The sequence below is a fragment of the Lycorma delicatula genome, chromosome 10, assembly GCF_047948215.1.
Source record: "Lycorma delicatula isolate Av1 chromosome 10, ASM4794821v1, whole genome shotgun sequence".
Taxonomy (NCBI): Eukaryota; Metazoa; Arthropoda; class Insecta; order Hemiptera; family Fulgoridae; genus Lycorma; species Lycorma delicatula.
This window is the reverse complement of record NC_134464.1, coordinates 97,540,911-97,566,492: the sequence shown is the minus strand read 5'-3', so window position 1 is coordinate 97,566,492 and position 25,582 is coordinate 97,540,911. Positions and strand designations below refer to the sequence as shown.

Genomic DNA, 25,582 nt, shown 5'->3' with positions numbered 1-25,582 from the left:
TTATCTAATTATGATTGCTATTTATACATTATTTTTCAATTGAAATTATTTAGTTAAAAGCTTTTTTATTAGTAAAACAAGAAACTCTATATATATATATATATATATATATTTTATATCTGCCCACATACAATTATATCTATCTAAATTATAAAAATAAATTTAAACTGGATGATAAGATAATTTTTTCAATTTTTGAAGGATCTCATTGAAAAATTCAATTTTTTTTTAGTTACCGCACCTGTATTTATCAAAACAATCTGTGTACTATTATCAGCTCTTAGGATATTGCAAAACTGGGGTAGGTATAATATTGGCAGAAAGGAAATAGTACTTTTATCATCATCATCTATCACTGTTATGATAGTGTTGTTTTATAATTTTGTAGAATTCAAGTTCAAATCTCAGAAAAGTTATCACAACTCTCGACTGGATTGTAATAGCTAATTACCAGTATACATGTGATTAAGGTTTAACTAATAATACTCTCAGAAATTTTTCACTTGAGAAATCAAAGATCAACAATATAAAACATATTAATACTAGTTTCATTACCTAAAGAAAAAAATATAACATTCAAACTCAATTGAGTTTGAATATACATATTTATATATATTTGAAAGACAAAAGTATAAAACAAGACAAAACAATCAAGAGTACAAATTCAATAATGCTTTTTACCTAATGCTTATTGTTATTTCATAAAAGTGCTTTCAAGGGTTTCCCACATCAACAGTTAATAAAACTTTTTCTTTTTTTAAAAAATCACACATTAAACTTAAAACATTAACATAGTAAACATGTAAAAAATATGTAGTTATAAAAATTAAAAAAAAATTTTTTTGTGTGTAGCCACACATACAGTACTATAGAGTGGCTTAGAACCTACGCTCGCTTCGCTCACTAACCTTGACTAATTACCACCATAGGTTAAGTTTGGTTAAATTATATTTATAAAATAAATATTTATTTATTTATGTTAAACTCTATATCGGCCCATTTTCCACCGAAATCCGATTGACTACTTTGTTTTTAAATAAAGCTGTAGCTGCGGTGGCGTTAATACATAAGTACTCAGAAGAGAATATGGACAAATACAATAACGAAAAAAGAATTGATCTACAAGAATTGAACGAAAAGAATAAGAAATTACAGAAATTATACAGAAAGTCTTAACTTTCGTATGCATAGTTTTCACCCAGGTTTAAAGGTGAATTTTAGGCTTGTATGAGGAAACTATAATGTTGAAACATACACATGTGCTCACCAGAGTATGTGCATTCATGCATCTCTAGGCAGGCAGAGATATGTGATGCAAAGAGTACTTATTGTACATGATTTTTTTGTCGCTTTCTCTTTGGTATATATAATTTCCAGATGTGTAACTTTGATAAAACAATTTTTTTTTTAATTTTATTCATATATATATATATATATATATATATATATATATTTTATTATCTTTTATGACCACATAAGATCACTTTAGTCAGTCCATTATCCAACTCTCTTTGATGGGACTGTTTGGGCTTTGTGGTCCTCCCAGTAATTTTACATTCCAATCTTTGTGCCCTTTATAATGCTGAAAATGTTCATGTTGTAAATTTTTCGTGTGACTGAGAAATCAGTGTTTTTGTTATTGATTTACTTTTTTAATTTTATTTTGTCTATAGTGTCTTCTGGTATAAGGCCAATTTCCTTCAGATCATCTCTTATTTCTCTGATCCATTTGCATCCTTTCTTGGTGTTTTTCAAGTCAAGATTGTATTGTAGTAGCTGTTTCACACTTGCATCGTCATGATTATTAGCATTCACACATGTTGACAAGAAAAAATTTATGACAAAAACTATTTGTATTACAAAAACTTGTTATCATAGTTCTAATATCATTTCTGGATACCAACCAATCACGAAACACTACAAAGGTTAAAAATTTGTGGCAAAATTTTGCAATGATATAATAGGTCATGGGTCATACATTAACACATCCAAATTTGTTTACTTTGGCATTAGAGGGGTAAGAAGTAGATGGTAAAAACGATAGAGAAAACAAAAATTAAAATATAAATCAAATTATTGAGGAAATCAGGTGTAATAAATAAGTTGAAAATAAGAGCCATACTGAATGCCCTCAAACCTGTCAAACAATTGATGATTAAAAAATAGATTTTTTAACAGATTTTAACAAAATTGTGACAGCTCAATTTTCATTTTTAGCCAAACAGTTAATATTTTCTTACTCCAGAACTAAGTAAAGAAATCATGTATTTGTTCATAAAATCATAAGAGATATGTACTTAACATAAATTACCATTACTTAACTTATTACCTCTTGTATTTTGGAAGATAACTTATAAATTCTATCTGAAGTTTGTTGTATATTTTCTTCTGATAGACCTGTTGTTGCATTAGTTTTCTTTACAAAATATTTTATAACTATAGTAATAAAATTTTTCCAAGCTTTGATTGCATGTTCATCTTCATTTAATAATGATCTCTTAATTCTAGACTCCAGAGAATTAGATTTTATGCTTCTAAATATACCATGAATAGGTAAAATGTTGTCTTCATCAGGCGATGTAATGGTGATTCTATTTGTACTCCTGTTATAGACATCAGGAAAAATACCATTATAAATAAAAATATTTCTACCAGTGTTCAGCTTAACATCTGCAATTAATTTATTTATATTTATACGATTATCAGTATCAAAGTCTTTTTCACTCAAAGGTGGTACGAGCGGTAAACCAATGTCATCCAACACTGAAATCAGTGGATCTAAATCTAATTCTTCCATTGCTTCTGTAATTAAACAAAAAAAAATACAAATAGCAACATATAAATACACACATGCATGCACATGCATGAATGCACACACAAACACATTTAAATATAAAAATGATATTTCTAACATCCTCAAAAATGAATGAATAAATTAAAATAGCCAGATATCACTTCTTTCTAAAATTCCTCTTTGAGCATACTTTTTTTAAATCTCTGGAACCACAGTTAGGTATTGCTTCAGAGAATGAGAAGAAATATCAATTTTGTAGCATGTGAAAATGCCATGCCTGACTGGTATTGAAACTCTTAACTTCTGAATGAAGGGCCAAGACGCTACCACTTGCACAACGGAGGCCAGCCTCTTTGAACGTACCTACATAATTACATAAACTTATGTAATAAGTTTTATTTTGGTGATTTCTCTTAATGCACGTTTCTCATACATTTGTGTTTCATTTAAAATGAGGAAAAAAATTTCCATTTTCTGTTTATTTTATATTTATCTAGGCGAAACACAAGAAAAGACAAATCAATTCTAATTGAACTTGCAAGATGAACTTTCTTTAAATCTGATTAAAATTTTATTATCTTAACTTAAAATGTTTATAAAGAGCTCACACATCCACCATTATTTTACATAGTATTCCCAATCCTTTATAAAAAAAAGCATAGAATATGAGCTTGTTTGTTTGCAATATGTGCTCATGTTTTTACTTTGAAAACCAACGCGTACAACTTATGCTGTAAATAGAAGGGACATGAGGCTATTTGCAAGATACTGCTTATCTTTTTTTAACACTTAATTATTGTTTTGGTTAAACGAAAGGTTTGTGTTGAATAAATGCTCCTGAATAATCATATCAGCTTTGTTTCCGTAATTATATTATTTTTTAAATTTACTAATATATTTAAATAAACTGGACAGATACAAATAAAACATTTATACAGGGCAGACTTTAGCAATTTGCAGCTTTATACCTTAGAGATTTGGTCATTATCCTAAATTAGAATTATCACGATATTCCTAACCAAGGTTAAGATATTAAAGATATTCATTAAAGAAAAAAATTAATCCTTTTACTTCTTTTATTTCTGTTAGCATGATAGCAGAAAAAGATCTTCAAGTTCAGATGTATACACAAATCATGTAACCTAATCTGTAAAATATTTAATATTTTTATTAGTTTATTATTATTATTATTATTACTGTTTTAATTAGCTTAAAATAGCATATTCAGAGAACTTTTATGGGTTTTGATTGTTTAGTTTGTTTTACCGGATTGCCAAAAATTAAAAAATATGACTTCAAAAAAAGAAGTAACCTTTTTTATTATTCAAAATCTGCTAAAAGAATGAGAGTATCACAATCCTCTAAAACAGCTGAACAATTGAAATACTTGTTTCTTTAACTTTTGGTACCACCAAAATTGTATTGCTTCAGAGGATGAGAGGAATGATTTGTAATGTGTAAAAATGCCATGCCTGACTGGGATTCGAACCCGGGAGCTCCGGGTGAAAGACCGAGATGCCACCACTAGCGCCATGGAGGCCGGCTTATCGGTTAGCTGCTGACTGGGAGCGCTACGCCCAGACTCAAGTCATAGCTTCATCTACAGGAGGCGCATATCAAAGCTTCTACGTTATGAACGCGGGAAACGTTGGAGAATAGTTGTTATTTATCAGTATTATTTACATAACCATGAGAATAACGAACGCAGTGGGGAGGTAGGAGGCAGGGCCCCCCTTGGCTAGATGGGATGGGCAAGCGAATAGAGGCCTGACCGGCTTAGTCTCTCCATCTCCAATAAAAACACATGGTGCATTGGTTTGTTTGTTGTATGCGCTCACATTTTATTTTAGCTGCTATTGACACAGAGCAAACCACGTGGTGCGCTGTGCGGCTGTGCGCAGCCGTTGTTGAGCGCCACCACCTAAAGGAAAAAATTGAATTAACAACTGTATAATAAATTGTACGAGAAACAATTTATAATAAGTGTACTATAAACACTAAGATGTTTACATTAACATTTATTATACTTATTTTACATTTTGTTAAAAAAAGCTATTGTAGACTTAAGTTTTTGAAATTTTTTTATAAAAATATATAAGTATAGAAGCACCATGGTTCTTGATACGAACGATGTATATACACGTAAATAATATGTAAATATATTAATTCTTTTACTCAATTATATTTTTGTCACCATGGCAACTGAAGTATTATAAGTAAAATTACTGATCTTTTTTTTTCTTTAATGAATATCTGTAAAATATTCTCACAATATTCTCACAAACATGAGGATACAAACTCGTCAATGGTTCACAGGGCCGACCAACCACCTTTCTTGGCTAGACGGTCGGGCAAGCAAAGCGAGCCCTGACCAGGTGGTAATAATAATAAAAGTTATTATTTCTACTATTTGTAGCACAAAATCTTTGGAAAAAACTTTATGAAATGTTCAAACTGATGTTTGAAATAACATCAAACCACACTGTTTCATTTAGAAGTATTTTTAGCACTTCAATTGCAAAATCCACCATCTGTATGGTAATTAGTAATGGTGTTCAAGTGAGGCTAATTATGTACAAGTATAAAGTCCAAACCCACTGGGTTGGTCTAGTGGTGAATGCTTTTACCCAAATCAGCTGATCTGGAATTCGAGAGTTCCAGCATTGAAGTCCTAGAAAAAGCAGTTACTTATATACGGATTTGAATACTAGATCGTGGATTCTTTGGTGGTTGGGTTTCAATTAACCACACATCTCAGGAATGATTGACCTGAGACTGTACAAGACTGCACTTTATTTACACTCATACATATCATCCTCATTTATCCTCTGAAGTAATATCTGAATGGTAATTCCCAGAGGCTAAACAGGAAAAAGAAAAAAGTAAAAAATCCAGGTCTAGCACGTTTTAATACTGCAAGAGCAAGTATCCTACTTGTTAATATTTGTTTCTACATCGAATGACAGTACAGTTGATTCTATTCTGTACTTAAACCTATCATTCCCAATGACATCTAATGTAATGTACTTAAACTTAACGCAATTACTTTACAGTAATTAAAAGTAAAAAACTGTTCAGAAAAGCCCAGAATCCAAAAAGTTTGGATATTGGACCTGTTTTTAACTGCAGTAATAATCCCTCATTGAGAGCTTTTCAACAATATATCAAAAGTGGTACTTATTTTTATTGGTTCCAGAGTTATAACCATAAAATTGTAATTAATGAAATATTTGGATCTTACAAGGGGAAGGCACACTGTTTCAAATCAGACTTCATCTCCTTTTTTTTAACTTGTTTTTTTTTTAATTTAAATATATTGATTTAATAATAATTATTAACCTCTAATTGTAATAAATTTTTACAGTAAATAATAATTTAATAACAATAAAAAAATATTAGAATATATTAATGAAATAAAATTTTATGTACTTTTCATTAAAAAAAAAATGAGTAATGTAATTTAATAGGCATACAAGGAAGTCATGTTGTATCCACATCAGATTTTTTATTTATTTTATGAATTGAAGATTGAGGCAAAATGTAGCCAATCTCTGAACAATTCATTTTCTATATAGATGAAGTACTGCAAAAATATATAAAACATTTGTGTTGTAATTTGGACTCCAGAATTTATAGGAACACCCATACCTTGTTTTACACAATTCAGGTTATTAAACCTAATAATGAAAACCCTCTGCAATATCTTATTCAAATGGTTGCTAGGAGAAACAAATTTAAATTTTAATTGAAAAAGAACCTGAATAACTGAGTTGGGATATTTCCATTAAGTTAAAAAAAAATTATCATAAAAGCGCTTAAAAAAGCATTTTCAGTAAAAGAAATAGTTAAATTTAAAAACAGAATAATCAAACAAGTTTTATTATTCAACTGTCACTGTTATAATACATTATAAATTGGTGAAGTGGATGGTTGTAGTAAAACTGAACATTTTAATAAGCTAAATAGCACTATCAAATGGCTGTAAAGAGTCAGAAAGAAGAATTATTTTCTATAAGGTGATGTGGGTTCCAATTATATTTGTTAGATATTGTCAGTATTTAGTCTTATGTATGTTTCTTATGTATGTACCCAGCCATTCAATGAGCTAGATACAGAAATCAATGGCTGAATTCTCCAAATAAACCGAAAAGAGAAATGTTGATGTACATCAAAGGAATGTACTATTTAAATGATTAAGTGAAAGAACAAAAGAGAGTTTAGTTTGACTACATAAAACTGGTAAATTAAAAAAGAATATAGGTGTAATTTGGTGAAGATTAGAATAAATTCAGGTTGAGTCAGAGGGAGATGAAGACTTATTTTTTAATTAATTGGATGGCATAAGAAGCTTTGTTACAGGCTTTTAGTTATTAAAAATAAGAATAGGAAGGAGAAAACATAAATTGTAGTAATATCAGAAAGCAAATGAACTCAAAAAAGAAAAAGAAATCTTTAGGCATTTATGAATTTGGTCCCACAATCATTGTGTTAATCAATTTGGGTGTTTCAAAAAGGACGCAACCTCTTTGACGACGTGAATTTATTACAAAAATATTAATCTTAATAAAATACTTACACAACAACATCCAAATTACCTTTTATAACTCTACAATAGATATTCATAATGATTTCCTGTGATCCTGTGATGCACTGTTCGTACACGTTCCATAACATTTGCAGCCACTTTTGGTAATGTTTGAAATCTCACTTTAAATGTTAGCCTTCAATTCGTCCAAGTGTATAAGTATTGCTTTTAAAAACTATACATTTTAAATTCTTCCAAAGGAAAAAGTCTGCTGGTGTAAGATCTGGGGATCTTGGAGGCCATAATCCTTTTGATATTAAATGATAGCCTAAAAATTCCTATATATATCCAGCGTTTTATTGGCAGTATGACATGTTGCATTATCCTGCTGGAACCAACATTCTTTTAAATTTAACATGGCAATAAACTGTTCAATTAAGTTGCGATAAACCACACCACTTACACCTTCAAAAAATAAAGGTCCTGTTCCACGACGCTGGGAGATCGCACACTAAATACCAATTTTACACGCATATAATGTCGTTCATGAAACACGTGAGGATTTTCAGTGCTTCACTGTCGTGGCTGTTAGTGTGGCCATCCAAGTGAAACCGTGCCTCGTCGCTGAAATAAACATGATCCAAAATTTCAATACCGTTATCATCAACAAGAGAACGAAACCAAAGACAATGCTGTAAACATTTTCCATAGTCTACTTCTTCTTGTTCTTGAACGACTCTGATGCGATTGTAATTTTTTAGTTCCCCTGAAAGCTGTAGATAGTGAGAGCCCAGCCTGTGAAGATAAATTTCTGAGCAATTTTCTGGGTGGGCGAGTCAAATGTACTTTCACATCCTCCAGAATTTGTACTGTTAACAGTGATGGTCGACCTGTGTTTTTCTGATTGTGTACACATCTAGTCACATGAAATTTATTAATCAAATGCAATATTGTCGGCTTATTAGAAACTGAAGAATTGGGAAATTTTATCCGAAAATCTTCTTTCACTCGTTCATAAGATTTATAAGCGCAGTAAAACTCAATAATAAGCACACATTCATCCTTGGAAAACAAAATAGTTAACATAATAGAGACGAATTTATACCGGTATAGCACTAATGCATAAGGACATTTCACCTGTTATAAGTGTTGTAACCCTGTACCCTGAGTACATCTAACAAATAGGGAGAAACAAAATTTACTTATGCGTAACTTTTACACCATTAATAAGCCTATGTGTACTACTATATAAAATTTGCTATTTCATCTTCAAGCTACTTATGTTAAAAAACAGGCTCTTTTAGATTTTCTGACCTATTTATATAAAATTAAATTTATTTTACTTTAGACATCATATTATATCGTTACGCAGTACTAATTAGATTAACCTTAATTTCCTGCATATTCATTAATGTTCACTTAAATGTGTTCAAAATTGTCATTTATTTTGTACCAATTTAATTTATTTATCTATTATCTTATACAATAATTACTTTTATGCATTAATTTGGACTGTAACAACTTCTGTTTTTATTCATCAATTTTGCACTTTATAATGTTGCTCATCAAGGTTATTCAGTAGTTTCTCTTGATCTTTCCAGGCAAATACAGAACCACTTAATATTAGTTTTTAATCTGTAGTATAGAATAGCTAAAATCCCTGATGTCTATGTAATATATAACTAATAGTTCTGTGAACAATGACCTCACTCATTTTTTATTGGGTTTAACAAATTTAGTTCTACAATCATAACTAATAGTGAAGGTTAAGCCAAGAATAATATTACTAAATTATTGATAAAACCATAAACACTGCTTTCCAAAACACTTGTTACTGTTGCAGTGAGTAGATAATTCCAAATATATTTCACTGTTTTTATAATTTTTTTCATTTAAAAAATTTTTTTATTACAGAATACACAATAAATATTTACTAAGTAATATTACAAGGAGCAATATTTAGGCGATAACTCATTGACTAAAGCTAACAGTCACCACTGTTATCATCAGCTGTACTAGGCACCATTTTGAAACAAAACATTTTTTGCAAAAAAAAAAGAAACATATGACATACTGTATGTTCCACCTAATAACAAGGAACTTTACATTAATATTTAATAAAATTAAAAAAAAAAGATCTGTTCAGTTCATAACTGCATCACAGACAGAAAAATTGCCAAAGGTTGTTAGTAAGCTGTTAGAATAGACCCGCACTTAATCGGCCAATTCTGTTCTGATCTGAGTAAAATATCTGTCCTTTTATTTGTTGGTATTATGGCATTTACCCATTTCACAATAAACTTTTCAAAAAACAAATTACAACAAATGTTCAGCAGATTTTTTTTAAACTTTAATCAAGATTTCTGATCATCTAGTAGGATTTTTTTGGCAATTTATTAAAAGGCTTCAAAGAAAAATGATTTAAGTAAATAAAAGTAAAAATTAATTTTTTAATAAACCATTTTACCTTTTCATTAGAGATTTTCTCAGGCAGTTAAAGAAACTTATACGCTAGAAATTTCTGTAAATAAACTATATTGGTAATAACAAGATTATTAAGAATATATATATACTGTATGTATAATAATGTATAAGATGAACAGTTTTTTTACAATGAAAAGAACACAAATAAATTGAAGAAAAATACTGTAAATAAATAAAACATTTTATTCATTGCAATTATAATACAGAATACACTATAATATGATAAATGCATAATAAAAACCTTTGTAACATTTTATATTGTAATTATGCTTACGTGCCTGCTAATTATTATTTAAATGAGTACTTTTCCATTGAATAAATATTTTTTGTCAATGTATCATCTTCTAACATTATATGTACTATACACAATACATTACTTCTAACAATAAAAATGCATCACATCACATGCAATGGATCGGCTCAGAATTGATCGAAAACAGAGATTTACAGATTAGTTTCCAAATATCAAAAAAGGAAGACATGTAGAACACTTTTCAAGGGAAGGGTGGACTTACAAAGAAGGACTGTCCTCCTAAAGGAGGTCAGTTGACCAACTTAATAATATACACTTACATACCTGTATCCAAACAAGCCTGATACATCTTTCTTGCTTTCTGAAGTGCTAAAGAATCAGTATCAGAATTATTTCTCTCTAAAAATTCTGTAAAACAAAACACACAACAAATTATTTTAGTAATTTATTGTTACTTTATTTACCTTAATTTAATTATTTTTTAATAGATTTTAAAGGAAACAAGCATGTTTTATTTTCCAACTTATCCGATAGATTCAAAGACCATAAAAAAAAACTTTATATACTCGAATCTAACTATAAATTTATCTCATTTTATTATTTATTATCAGAGTACTATAAATTTTATCATATGAAACTAAACTATAATTTTTATCTTACCTTAACTGAACTACACGATCAGCTATTAAATAAAAAATTTTATTTTTTTACTTTAAAATAAAAGTACTATTCCGGTTTAAAAATTATCATTGTTAAGACCACTCATTTCCTCATTTTTATCATCTAAACAATTTTTTATATTAGATTCAATGTTTTAAACATATCTTACATCCAGACCAATAAAACATTCCATATTTCACGGTTGTAGGTCTATAAGTACAGTAATAGCCAATAAAATTACATCGTCACACCCAAAAATTTACTCAGAAAGCCAAAAGAATTCTCTCTTAATTAATATGGTAATGTACCATATTAAAGCAAATACCAAAGTAATTAAATTAAAATTCAACTCAACTGTGAAGATTTCAGGACAGTACTTTACTTGAAGAAGCTTAGTACACTCTACAATCATATGTATGTGACAGAAAGATAAGATTTATTCTTCCAAAGGAGGCCATTCTCTATAGTAGAGTGATGGCATCTTTTATCTTGAATATTCTGTGTTCAAATCCCAGTCAGACTTTGTATTTTTCATGTGGTTTAAACATTTCATATCATATTCCCTCTACCACAAATTTCGATGTTACGTGGTGAACTAACAATCTAACAAAAAAGGACCTTTTGGAACTAATTATATAGTTTCTTTTCTCAGACGTTAATAGTGGTCCCCAGTTATTCAACTGAACAAGAAAAGGTATAATTAACTCTGAAAAAATCTTTTGGAAGAATATCTAAAAGGTTTTGTGTTCAGTTAGTCTTAATCACAACTTATTAAAAAAATAAATAAATTTTAAAAAATAATCTGCAACATGAGACAAAAGTAATAACAATAACAATATTAAATAAACAATATTAATAATAATATTTACCAGTCACTTTGCCGAGTACTCTTTCACTTCTTTCTGAAAACCAATCAATGCTGGCACTACTAAAGGGTATTGGATGTTCATCATTATATTTACCACAAGCAAAATGATAAAAATCAGTGCATGGATCAATTGATTTATCTATTGACAATAATATGCTTGATGCTAAAAAGAAAATAAAACAGGAATTAATTAGAAAATATTCATACAAATATATTTCTAAAATTTATTAACGTAATCAATCATTTTCACATCCGCAGGTCTAGTATTCAGTCAAAAGATTTCTCAATACCCAACCACCTTAATTTACAATATTTTTTGACTTCCATAAAACATAATAATTTTTTTTCAAACCTCTTAGAAATTTGCTCAGAGTATCAATTCATAAGTTAAAATGATTTATTTTTTGTATAACTACATCTGACAACTTGCCATTATAAATTGTGTTTTATATCAACAAACTATTAATTATTTTTAACCAAAGGAATTAAAAATACTGTTATCAAATAAACATTACACGAATTGAACTTAACTTAATACTGAATATTTAAATCATCTTGGTTGTAGAAAGTATGATAAACCAATCCCTTCATAGGCAATACAACTGCAGTTGTTTATCCTCTTCCACAACCCTCTCGCTTTCATAATATTTTATCCCCTTTTCGTTGCATTGTTACTATAGGAATTATGCTAGTGCTTCCCTGGTTCCAATTGTGATCCCATGCTTACACCTTCTAGTACCCTGTTGGTAGCTACTTTCTTTGTTAGGACTTAACATTAAGACAACTCTCAATGTGTGTGGAACTAATTATGTCCTAGCCATGAGTTGGGTTGCATAAAAAGCTAAATCAGTCACAGAAGTGTTTATATATGGAAAAATCAAACTTCTGTTCCTTTTTAAATTAAAAGTTTAAATATAGTTGTTCATGTAGTTTTATGATAATTCTACTAAAAGTTGTTCAATATAATCGTTTAATAAATATTTAATTGATAAATAAAATAAATTAACGAAGTTAAATAAAATATGCATATTTACCTGAGTGAATACATTCTGGTGAATTACATAAATTATCTATGACACGTTGGACTCTGAAATCTGAAAAAATGAGGTTTTAAGAAAATGATCAGTATGTAATAAAAAAAATATCAATGAATAAACTATGTATTTCTTTATGTAATGTCAAAATGCTCCTATTTAACTTAACTATTATCAGTTAATCTTTATATTTAATTAATTTTTACTACTTGTACATGAAATTACTCTCATGTATTGTGAACTGAGTTGAGCATTATTGTAATTTAATGCAAACATGATATTTAGCTTAAGAATATATCCTGACACTCAATAACTGAAGTTTGTCGTCAATCAATTACGTTTTTAAGTTCATAGCAACTGAAGTTTATTAGCCCAGAGGGTAGAGAGATATTAAAAAAATTTTAAAGACCTTTTTCTGTCTCATACGCTTCTCAAAAGTTGTGTAATCATTTATAATTTTTTTATATTAATATTTAGATTTCATCTTTAAAAAGTGTTTGAATCTGAAATCTTCAACAGTTCTTAGCTAATTTGAACTTAAGCATTTTGGTCAAAAACAACAACGGTGAAATTGGGTGAATGTGAATAAGCATTTTGGTCAAAAACAACAACGATGAAATTCGGTTAATGTGAATATCATTCCTTTTGACAGGCATGATTTGTTACTACAAATTCAGCAGTAGCTTGAAAAAAAATAATAAGCTTATTAAATTTAGATTTCTTACTGTTTCAGTATTGATTCTGTTTTTATTTTCTTACTGAATTCGGCAATAACTTGCATATTTTTTACTTTCTCAAGTATTTCTTTGCTCAGTTCTTCATCTTCAAAATGTAATTGTTATAAGCTTCATTATCTTATATCTCTTACTCTTCCAAACAATCTAAATCAGATTCACAGGCATCTTATTCAAAAATTTTCCTGATGTATTTATTCTTTAGTCCCTCAATGTTAATCCTAAAAGTTAACTAAACAAATTTATTGCATATAATAAAAATTGTACAGTGTAAATCACAATGTGGAAACACAAACTTGAGAAAATCCATATATTAAAAATTACTACTCATCCCATATATTCACCCTGAGGTATGTCTCTTGAACCATGCCCATGTCCATACTTGATTATTTTCAGCTAATGTTTCCTGACAACTTCCATTTCACACTTTAGATGGTCTATAATTTTTAATTTTTTTCAATCTCTTTTCTTTGCATCTTCTATCAATGATTTAACCGTCCTTCTCTTCTCATGACATATCTCAGCCAGTTAACTTTCTTATTCTGAACTGTTCTGATTACACTTCTATTCCATTCTCTTCTCATTATTTCTTCATTTCTTGCTGTATTTTCAAGTAATCATTTCTAATTCTTTCATGCCCATAGCTTAACTTTTTTCCTCTTACTCTTAGCATCCATGATTTACTACTACATAGAATTATAGTCTAAACATAACACTTCACAAGATACTCTTTCAAGTCTAACTCCATCTTAATACATAACTGTTTTCTTTTTTCCCAGTAAAACTTTCTTAGGCATTGCTATTCTTGTTTTTATCTCATTTTTACTTTTCTGTTTACAAATTTCTGTTAACATGGTATCTAAGTTCCTATTAACTTACCTGTTCTAACTTTTGCCTTCCTAATTTCATTAGAAAGGTTAATTTCTTGCAGATTCTTCATTTTTTTAAAGTATTTTGAAGTAGTTGGCACGTTGACTTGAGTTTCTTCTTGTTTTCTTTTTAGATTTTCATAGATTTCTTCTTCTGTTTTGTCATAGTGCCTTGTTTGTGGTAGTTGTATGTTGTGTTCTCATCAGTATACTACTAAATTCTATCATAGTGACTTATAATTTTGAAACCATCTGTTGAATGTCCTATCAATTATCTCTTAAAAAACACAATCTTTACTCTTCTGTGAATGTTACAGAAATAATAACCTTCTATGAGTATATACTAATGCTAAGCATTCATGAATTTCACATGGTATTGATATGTTGATCTCTTATAAAGAAATTAATGAAAAAAATCATTTTTAAACTTCACCTTTTATTGAGATTTAGTGATCTTCAAAAATCAGATTTTTTTATCATGAAATAATGGGAAAATTTCTAATGACAAGGGATATTGAAATCTAAAAGTGAAATTAATGGAAATTTTTTTTAGGATGTACAAAAATTATGAAAGTTAGTGATGAAGGGTAATTAAGAAAATATTTTTTCTTAAGTAAACCTAAAAAAGTAAAGTTTCATACAAACCTAAAAAGTATGTTTTGAATTCTTAATTATTTGGATTCCATAACAATTTTTTCATAAACTGGTAAAGACAGTGTGCAGAAACCTACTTACCTACTTACTTTATTTTTTCAGATAAAAACATATGAAACCATCAACTTTGCTCTCTAATTTGTGTTATAAGAATTTCACTATAGTCTTATTCTACTACTTGGATTTAAATTGGGCCAAAATGTTTTGCTAGCCATAACTCAAAAATAAAATGTTTCCAAACCAGTGTTGAACATAAAAATTTTAATTATTTTTTTCTAATAGAACATATCCTAAAATTAATTCTGTTTCTTCATGAGGCACTCTGTAGCAATGCATTGTTTCTCAAAACATAAGAGGTACATTAATTTATTGCTGTGAAATATCTGTCCTAGTCTTTCTAATGGTTGTAAAATGTGTAAAGCACCTGAGGTACAAAAATCATTAATTAGACTTGCTTTGTGTGAGAGTAATAATAGTCACTATACAACTAATCTTTGTGGTTAACAGAATAAAGTTATCATTTGTGAAGTAGAATACCTCTTGTATTTCAGGGGCATGGCATGCTGATGTGCGTCAGTATGTTTTGTTCAGTGAAGAAAGGTATAAGGGATTGTTTAATCCTCTTTTTTCTTAATAAGAATGGCACAATTCTGTAATATTGAAAATACTATTGCAGTTTTGACAGTTATTAGCATTTCATGGCAGGTTGCCTAAAATCTTTATAGTTATGCCACATAACTATAAATCCTAACAATACTAATTACTTATTGAAAATATACTAAGTGAAAATTTATTAAAAATATGATGCAATACTTACAGTTTATAGACACCGTTATTAACATAGCTAATAAAATAATAGATAATACAACACTAGCAACTAAAATCACTTCTAATTTTCTTCTTGAAGGTCTCTTATAACTGAAACAAAAATAAATAAAAAGTAGAATTAATTTTACAAAGTAAAATATAAATTCTTTATACCTAAAATATGTATGAGGTCTGTTCAAAAAATAACTGAACTTTATTTTTTTAACCTTTATTATTAATTTTACAGATTACTGGTCCTTGTCCCCTTCACAGTACTTCCCTCCACTATTCACACACATTTCCCAGTGATGTTCCCACTTTGCAAAGCAGTCTTGTATACCTTCATTTGAAATTGCCTTTAAGATCCGTGACGAATTTGCTTTAATGTCACCAATAGTCTCAAAATGGCATCCTTTAATCACTGACTTTAATCTCAGAAATAAGCTAAAATCCAAAGGAGCCAGGTCTGGAGAGTAGGGAGGCTGAGGGAGAACAGTCATCTGAATTTTGGTACAAAACTGATGAATTGACAAAGCTGAGTGTGCGGGCACATTGTCGTGGTGAAGGAACCATGAGTTGTCTCGGCACAACTCGGATCTCTTTTTGTGGATTTTTTCACGAAATTGTTGTAAAACACCTTGATAGTAGACACAGTTCACCGTTTCACCTTGAGATAAGAATTCAAAATGTGCAATTCCATTAAAATCAAAAAAACATGGAGCATCACTTCGACATTGCATATAAACTTATGTGCTTTCTTAGGGCGTGGAGATCCTTTGCGGATACATTGTGATGATAGAACTTTTGCTCAATGTCATAGCCGTAAACCAGCTTTCGACATCGGCTTGTTTAAGAAGTTGCTGACAAACGTTCAGTCAATGTTGTTTCTGTTGTTCAGTCATCAAACGAGGAACAAACTTTGCTGTAAATCGATGCATGTTCAATTTTCCACTCAAAATGTCATGGCATGATCCAATCGAGATGCTAACCTCTTCTGCAAGTTCTCTGACAGTCAATTGGTGATTTGCACGCACGAGATCGGGCAGGTGTCATCAGTTGAAATTGAAGGCCTTCCTGGTCGAGGGCAATCTTCAATTGACTAATCACCACTTTTAAATCGTGAAAACCATTCATAACATTGCATACGACCCATCTTCAATAACTTGTTTCAGAAGTTTAAACGTTTCTTTGGAAGTTTTCCCCAGTTTCATACAAAATTTTATGTTGTATCGTTGCTCGTGAACCTAATGTAATGTAACGAATGTAATGTAATCATAGATTATGAAAATCGCTACTAACAGTTAAACAGGTCGCACTAAAATGACAATAACACAAAAACTAAACTTAATATGAACAATTCATGAACATGTGGTTATAGAGAAAATTATGCGGAACATAATGCTGCCAATCGCACGTACTAAATATTTCCATTAACGCTTAATTAAAAATGTTTGGTTGTTTTCTGAACAGATCTCGTACATAAATATAATCTGCATAAAAATTAGTAATTATTTACAATTTTTTTTTGTCCTCATATAAATTAACATTTCAAAAAGACTATCTAAATAGCTTAAGCAAAATATTTATCACCCTCAAAAATTAGATATAAGATAATTTGTGTGAAAGCATAACAATAACATTTCAATTAATATCAAGAGGTAGAAAGAGAGTAAAATTATTTCTGTCTTTAATCTATAAGGTTCAGGGTTCAGGTTTAGGATTGGCATTATTACTGAACATCAGCCAGTAGTTATTTCAAGAAATGATTAATCAATTAATTAGGCGATGATACAAGTAGTAAGTTTTTTTTTTGTTTTTTTTTAATATTCATTTGTTATTAAAACACTAAAAACAATAATAAACAGCTAAATAAATAATAAAAATTTTATTTGGCCAATAAATAACTTCAATTTTTTTTTAAATATATTTTTAAAAGAATGTAAAAACAAAGGATGAAAACAAAACAAAAAATAGAACATAACATAGAACGATCTCACCAGTTTGATTTGAAAAGCCTTTTTTATATATTTTTCATACAAATATATACCATACAACAATTATTTATAATAATAAACAATACTTATACTGTAAAAAATATCTTTTTTTAGATAAGAAATAAATAAAGGTCTGTTACACAATAACAAAAAAAAAAAATGCGGTCTACTCGTAATAAAATTTAATTCAATGAAAAAAAATTTTTAAATGGTCAAAATCTTGAGCCATGAAGTCAAAAAATATTAATTCACTAAAAGGAATTAATATTCTGTTCAAGTTATTTCAAATTTGTTAGGGCTAAAAAAAGCATTATCTCAAAGAGTATCTTTTAAAACTTTTTAATTATATTACACCCTGAATTACTATAAAGATTAATTCATTCATAATTTAAGTTTAATTAAAACTCGATGGTTCAAAAAAGGAATGACGTTTTTATAGGTAATAAGATATAAGAAAAATCTGTAATAGGAATAAATTTTTAAAAATCATAGAGTTTAATTTACATCTGAAGACAGTTAAAAGTACAGAAAATAGTCATTAAACAAATATCATTTTTATCATAAGTTATTGATGAATGATGCAATACTTTATGACATATTGATACATCAAGCTTAGATTTTTGTATATTGGATGCCAATGCAGCATTGACACTAAGTTGTCCACTTTTAGATGTCGCTATATCATTTATAAGGACACTAAAGAAAAGGTACAGAAAAGGATTGGTAACATTTGAAATATTGATGAGGAAAAGATCAAAGAAACTATGGAAATGGAAATTCAGGGTTAAAAGTGAAGAAGGGATGAAAAAATTAACAAGAATAAGTTTAAATTATGGTACCAACGATATACTGTTTAAAAATGTAGCTCAGTTTTTTTAAAAGGGTTCTGTAGACACACGTTCAGAAGCAGAAAACATATTTTATACGTTCCCAAACATCACCACTACTGATTTCTATGAAATAAAAATTATTTTATAAAAAAGTGATTAGCTTACTAGATTTGCTTTTTGAAATTTCATTAACTATATTAAGAATATTAACTCTACTTTATTAACTATACACAATAAACATTCTATATTTCATTATATAATATTTACTATACCAAAATCATTCATTTATTATCATACTTTAATAAATTTGAGTCTAACTTATGTTAGACAATAAAAATATTGAAATTTGGAAAACTAAGCTTTTATTCATTATTTTTATTTATTAATATTTAAAATCTATACTGGTTTATCATCAGTATGAGGTACAGGAGGAAGAACACTTGACAGCGTTTCATAAAAAAAGATCCAGGAATTACTTTTATAATTGCCAGGGATGAATATAATTAAATGTTACTGCAATATTCAGTATTCATTGTACTTTGGCAGTTTGCCACTGCACTCCCAGGAATACAAAAATATTCTAAGTGCAGAATTTCTAATCGATTAGAAAACACTTTATTTCAAGGTAAAAGTTATAAGCTAATTCAAAATAAGATAAAGTTTTATAAATTTCAGCTTAATGTAAAACATACTGTAATCATCAAAGATGAGTGGAAGGAGCAAAGAAGAGAAAATAAAAGGAGTAAATTTTACAGACGTCTAAAAGGAAAATGAGATATCAGAAACTCAAAAGTTTAACTAGAAATAAAAAAGAACAGAGATGAACATGATAGGGTTCTCCTAAAAGTATATGATATGATGATACAAACCTTTCACCTTGTCAGCAAAATGGAATGTATTTTTTTGTGAAAAATTTTATTTTGTTTAATATTAATTTTATTTTTTTTACAATTAAAAATCAAGCTGTCAGACTTACTATAAAATATTAAAAAAATAAAAAGAAAGTTGATGCTATTTCTAAAGGTTGCTATGATATAAACACTTTTGTAACTCTTCATAAGTGTTCGTCACATAAAAAAGTTAATGAAATCTTTCTTTTTAGTGTATATCAGTATACCATGTGCTATTTTTATTTACCAAATTTTTATATAAAAAACATGACAAAATATTTATTTTACACCAATATTGGAGTATTAATTAATTTTTTATGATTTGGATGCGGGGAATTTCCACAACCAAACATAGAATATTTATTTTTCATGAATCAAAAATCAAAATTAATTTGTAGAAACTAATAAATACTTCTTACAAACATTTATTTTCAAAGTAGTGATATTTTTATTTAAAATTTTAAAACGATTAAAAACAAATTCTATTTTGATCATAAACATGGGAAAACAGATGAATTTTAAATCCAATAGTAGTGATGACAATGATATCATGACATTACAAGATAATATTTTTATGTAATAGAATAAAAAATGGATTTTTTTGAAGAATGATGTATAATTTAATGAATTTTTTTATTTTTTTATCAGTCCAAACCACATAAAATGACTCGCTTTACAATTATATGATACTAAATATCTTGTAATAATAAAATTGTTATTGAATGCGATGCATGTAAGATGTGGTTTCACTACTCTTAAAAGATGAGTCAATAAACAAATAGATAAATGACTGTAATCAACTTTTTTTTAACTGTAATCACTTTATTTTAGGTTATAATATAAAACAATCTATTCTGAATGATGCAAATTTATGAAACTTTGGTTTTAATAAATAATAATTATACTGCACAATATATATTATCACATGCAATTACAATCCTTTTAAAATTCATAATCTGTTAAAAAAACAAGATAAAAAATAATACTGTATAACATAACACTGACAATAGTCTGTTACATAAACAACTTATGAAAAAACTATCTTGTGAGATTTAGAATACTTAACATATAATTTTATTTTGGCCATATTTAATAAAGGTACATTGTTATAGAAAAAAATATATACATGCAATATAACAATGGAATATTCTTCATATAAAATTTATTAAAAAGGTTTTTAAGGATATTTACAGTAAAAGCAACAATAAAATAGGAAATTACATATAAGAAAATGACAGGTCAGAAAATCGCTGAAGGATCTGATGAAATTTGGTTAATTCTCTACCATTTACAGCCTGAGGCAGTTCCTTGCACAGTATATCTGTTTTCATTCCACTTTATACCAAGTTTAACTTTTGAGTTCCTAGTAGCTCACTTTTCCTTAAAGATCATTTACAATTTAAAATTATTTTTGGCCTCTCTGCACCTTTTGGTATTGTTACAATTACCTTTTTCCTCTCATAATATATTCTATTCGTGTAATTAAGCTACTATTTATGTCTAGTCTACTCATTAGTTAATTTTTCACTCTTTCACCATTAATCATCTCCAATTTTCTTTATGTTCAAAGGCCTCCAGCCTTTCTTTTTTCCTCTTTTCTTAGTCCATATTTCTCATAAATATTTTATGACTATTTTGGGTTTTCCTGCCTGTATTTTTAGCCTTTCTTAGTCTCTTTTCTTACTCCATATTTCACATCCATACAAAAATACATTCTGTACATATAGTTCACAAGTCTAACTCCAATCTATTGCACAGTAATAAAAATAATAATAATTGTTTCCATAAAGCACTTACTTAGGTAATGCTTGCTATTCTAGTTTTTGCCATTTTTATTTTTGCAATTATCCTGAGATTCTTCTAAAAACACAATATCGTCTGCAAACCTTATTCAATTTATTTGTTTTCACCAAGACTGACCACCCCTTCATCCTCTTATAGTGGATTTTTTTAATTTTCAACAAATACAATAACGAAGGTTGAAGGTTAGTAGAACTTTCTTTTCTTCCTTGGAATACCATTCAATCTTGTGAAACTATGTAATCTATCCATCTCATATTTTAATAGCTTTCTTATTCAGATACAATTCTCAATATGCTACAGAACAGTGTGTATATCACTTCATATATTTATTAAAATATTACGCAACTGTATGTAATCATTCCTCACTCTTAATATATTCCTGGAGAAAATGTTTTCCCGTAATACTGAATCAGCTGTCTAGTATTTTTTGTTAAAATAAACACTGATCTCAACACAGTCTGGGATGTTCTACATCCATGCATGGCTTATTTGGTAAATAATTTTTTAAACACATTTCATTTCTCACTATCTAATTAATGCTTGTTTTTAACTAATTTATTAGATATAATCTATTTTAAATACAATTTATTGTATTAAGATACATTTACAGACCTCTATGAATATAGTGCCTGTAGTAGATAATATAAAATGATGGTTAGTATATAAAATTAGTAGATAAACAAAATAAAACCTGATGAATAGATGCTTATTCTAATCATGAGGGTGAAATTACATAATATTCAAATCATGACTCTGAATTTCAAAGTATTGGTTATAAAATAATCTATTTTTGTCAAAATTGCAGAAGTCTGATTTTACGTTTCAAGATTAAACAATATTTATAGTTTTCATTTCAGTAAGTTACTGGAAGGAGTTCAATTAATCTGATAACCCTAGAAGTCAAAGCGTTAAGTAGTTTTATTCGCAACAATTAGTTACTTTAGTTGTTAGTTATTATTAATTTTTAACAGATTATGAGTTTGTAATAATTATCTCTCTTTGTTTTGTTTACTTAAATTTAACCACAGGAATCTAAACCATGTAGTAACCAATCGGTTATTGACTAAAAAGTTTTGCTATTTTGTATTGAATACAAAAGGTAAATATTGAGAATAAAATTCTAAATTGGAACGAGAAGGAGATAGATAAATCACAGTACAAAATTTACAGAAAATCTATGAAAACATCATAGCAGAAACTGGACATTTTTAAAGACAAATGGAAGAGTAAATGGTGTAACTAAAAAACCATTTAATCATTCAACCAAATTGTAACTAAAAATGTATTTGTGAGATATGCTAAGTATTAAATACACTGGAAAATATTTAAGATGAATTAACTAACCAAAGAGATATTTTATTTTATTTATATTTTTATTTAATAAATAAAAAAAAAACAGAAAAAAACTGTAATAAAAAAATAAAAATTATGATAGAGAGAGGAAAAGAGAGAATCATCAGATTCTTCAGGAGAAACATAATCTGATTTTTCAATCAATTATAACTACAGCTTATTTACATGATTTTGATCCTGCAGTAACACAAAATAGCTGTAGACAGTTTGTAAAACCTTATTCCTGATTAGTACTAAGTAAAAATGCTATGTAAATTTAATGACTTACTAATAACATTTTTATTAGAGGAATAATAAGGAATAAATGGCACTTCTAAATTAATGTGTTCATTTAGGAAGTAATTTTTAACCACAAAAAGTTTTTGTTTACAATAAAAACCTTAAAATACTCAAGGTTTCCTGAGATAAAAAATAAAATGATAAAATTTAACAAATGATAAAATGATATGATAAAATACATACTTATGATTATACACATAAAATGATAACACTTATTATTTTAGGTTTATTTTAACCTAATATATTATACCATAATATTACTATTGCATAGAGATTATCATTTCATAATATTTCCCATTACTGTGACTGTTTACATTCAAATAGATGTAAAAAGCAATTTGCAACTCAATATTAATTAAAATAGATTACAATTGAAAATTGCATGTAAATAATAATAATGTTAGTTACTTTAATTAATTATTAATGAGAAATTATTATTGTTGTCAATTATGGTTATATAACCATTAATAATAGCATTGCAAGAACTATGTATTACAACTAATATTTATGAGAGGAGATGTTCAGAAATGATAGCAAGTCATGTAGGGAGTCTAAAATCAAACAAAATGTTGTATAATTTAATTTCTGTCTTTTATAACTTCATATATTTTCTTATTTATTAGTGGCTCCATGGTATATTCAAGACAGAATAAAATATAAATTTTAATACCTTACAATTAGGTTAAATTGCATGGAATCTTGAGAAAACATGATCTATTCAATGGAGCAAAAAATGACATGTTGTTGGTTACAGCAATTGAGAATCTTTTAAGATGTTTTACAGTTACTATTCTAGGAATTAAAACTTCAACACAAACAACAATAGTATCAAAAATGCAGATAACTATGCTGATAGAAACAGGTAGTAAAGTAAAAAAAAATAAGTACAGGAGTCCTTTAGACAAAGGCTTGTGATGTAAAATGTAGAGGAGTCCTTTAGATAAAGGCTTGTGATGTAAAATGTAGGTTCTTCTTCAAGATAAGAACACAGAGTGCCACAGAGAAGTATCATTGGTCTCTTGTTTTTCTTACTGTTGTTAATAATTTACCTCAAAATTTTGAACCGTTTATTACCATCTTTGCAGGTGATACAACTCTTTATCTGAAGGTAATTATTTAGAAGTAATTGAAAATCTATGATAGTTGTTCAAAAAATTATTCACTGTAAGGCAGATGTAACAGATAGTTGCAAGTTGATGGCATTAAAGTAACTGCCATTAATGATAATGATAGTATTTCTTTTGCCCGTAAAGCAAAATTTCTAAATGTTTTATAAGATGAGAAATTGATTTAGTTTGTAACAAAATTAAACCAATCTTAATCTTTGCTTTTTTTGTAAATGTATTTTTTTGTAAATTGTAAAAATTCATATTAGAAATACTGAAAATATTACAGAAACTTTTCGCAAATGTCGTACTTTTTTTGGTCATCATAACGCATTTTCTCGTAACACCATGGTAAATTTAATCAATAAATTTGGGTCAACCGGTTCAGTTATAAACAAAAAATGCAGTGGCCGTACGCGTACAGCTCGTCTGATTGAAATCATAGCCGGTTTTAATGAAAGTATTGAATAAGATCCTTCTAAAACAATCTATTCCGTTCCACGTTGAGCCGACCGGTGCTGCGATCTACTGGGTGCTAGTCCTAACCAGAAGGTGAGGGTCGTACAATTATTCTAAGTTAGAATCCCGCCCAGTGCGATCGCATTCTTCATTTCGATCGGATAGACAATCAGCGATAGTTATATTCTACGAAAGAATCCCGCACAGTGCGGTCGTGTTTTCATTTCAGTCCACAGGGACTCAAAGTTTCTTGATAATGTTCAAGTTCAATTATGACTACAGTGTCATACATTCTTAAGTTTAATGTAACTATTGTAATTCAATCAAAATGTCAGTTAAATATAACGATTCAAGAAGAACATAGCGTTGCTTCATTTCATCTCATTAAAAAAATACAGTCCACACCAGCTCCTAATTCTACCATAATCCGTCATCGCAGCCAGTAATTAAAATATCCAGAAGCTCTCTTCAACGAATTTTGATGAAAGATTTGCATTTGCTCGTTTATAAGGTTCAACTGACTTAAGCACTGAAACCACAGAATCATGCAAGTCGTCAGGCGTTCGCAAGTTGGGTTTTGTAAAATTAAAAAGTTGATAACGAGTTTTCGGGAAAAAGTCTTTAGCGATGAGGTGCATTTTATTTTTACAAAATTTGTCAATAAACAAAGTTGTCAAATTTGGGGATCACAAAATCCAAAAAAAAATATTGAAGCACTTCCTATGCATCCTCGACGGGTCACGGTTTGGTACGGATTTTGGGCTGGAGGATTGATTGAACCTTACTTCTTCGAAAATGAAAATGCCGTTACCATTAATAGAGTTCGATTTCATTAGATGATTTCAAACTTTTTATGGCCTAAAATTAATGATATCGACGTAGAAGACATGTGGTTTCAACAAGACAGTGCAATATGGCACACTGTCGATGAAACTATCCAGTTATTGCAAGAAAAATTTAATGATCTGAAATGGCACCATGATGATATGGCTTGACACCATTGGACTTTTTCTTTGGGATTATCTTAAGGATAAAGTGTACATCGATAAACCACAAATAACTGAGGATCTCAACAACAAAAAAATTCGAAACAACATTGCCGACATTTTCCAGCAATTAACCAAGATTAAATCAATATGTTTTGGAAAATTTTGTCAAAAGTGACATGTGAAGCCAAAGCCGGTCT

At 28.6% G+C, this 25,582-nt stretch overlaps 1 protein-coding gene across 3 annotated transcripts in view; it reads right to left on the bottom strand.

The window, feature by feature from the left end:
* LOC142331813 (neprilysin-11-like) overlaps positions 1–25,582 on the bottom strand; it is a 222,469-nt gene that overhangs the window by 46,028 nt on the left and 150,859 nt on the right. For all 3 annotated transcript variants that reach the window (XM_075377944.1, XM_075377943.1, XM_075377946.1), the window contains 5 exons: positions 15,693–15,793; positions 12,619–12,678; positions 11,586–11,747; positions 10,381–10,464; positions 2,330–2,802 (listed from right to left, as the gene is read on the bottom strand). In XM_075377944.1, the coding sequence (XP_075234059.1) occupies positions 2,330–2,802; positions 10,381–10,464; positions 11,586–11,747; positions 12,619–12,678; positions 15,693–15,793 (880 nt within the window). The remainder of the gene's footprint in view (positions 1–2,329; positions 2,803–10,380; positions 10,465–11,585; positions 11,748–12,618; positions 12,679–15,692; positions 15,794–25,582) is intronic.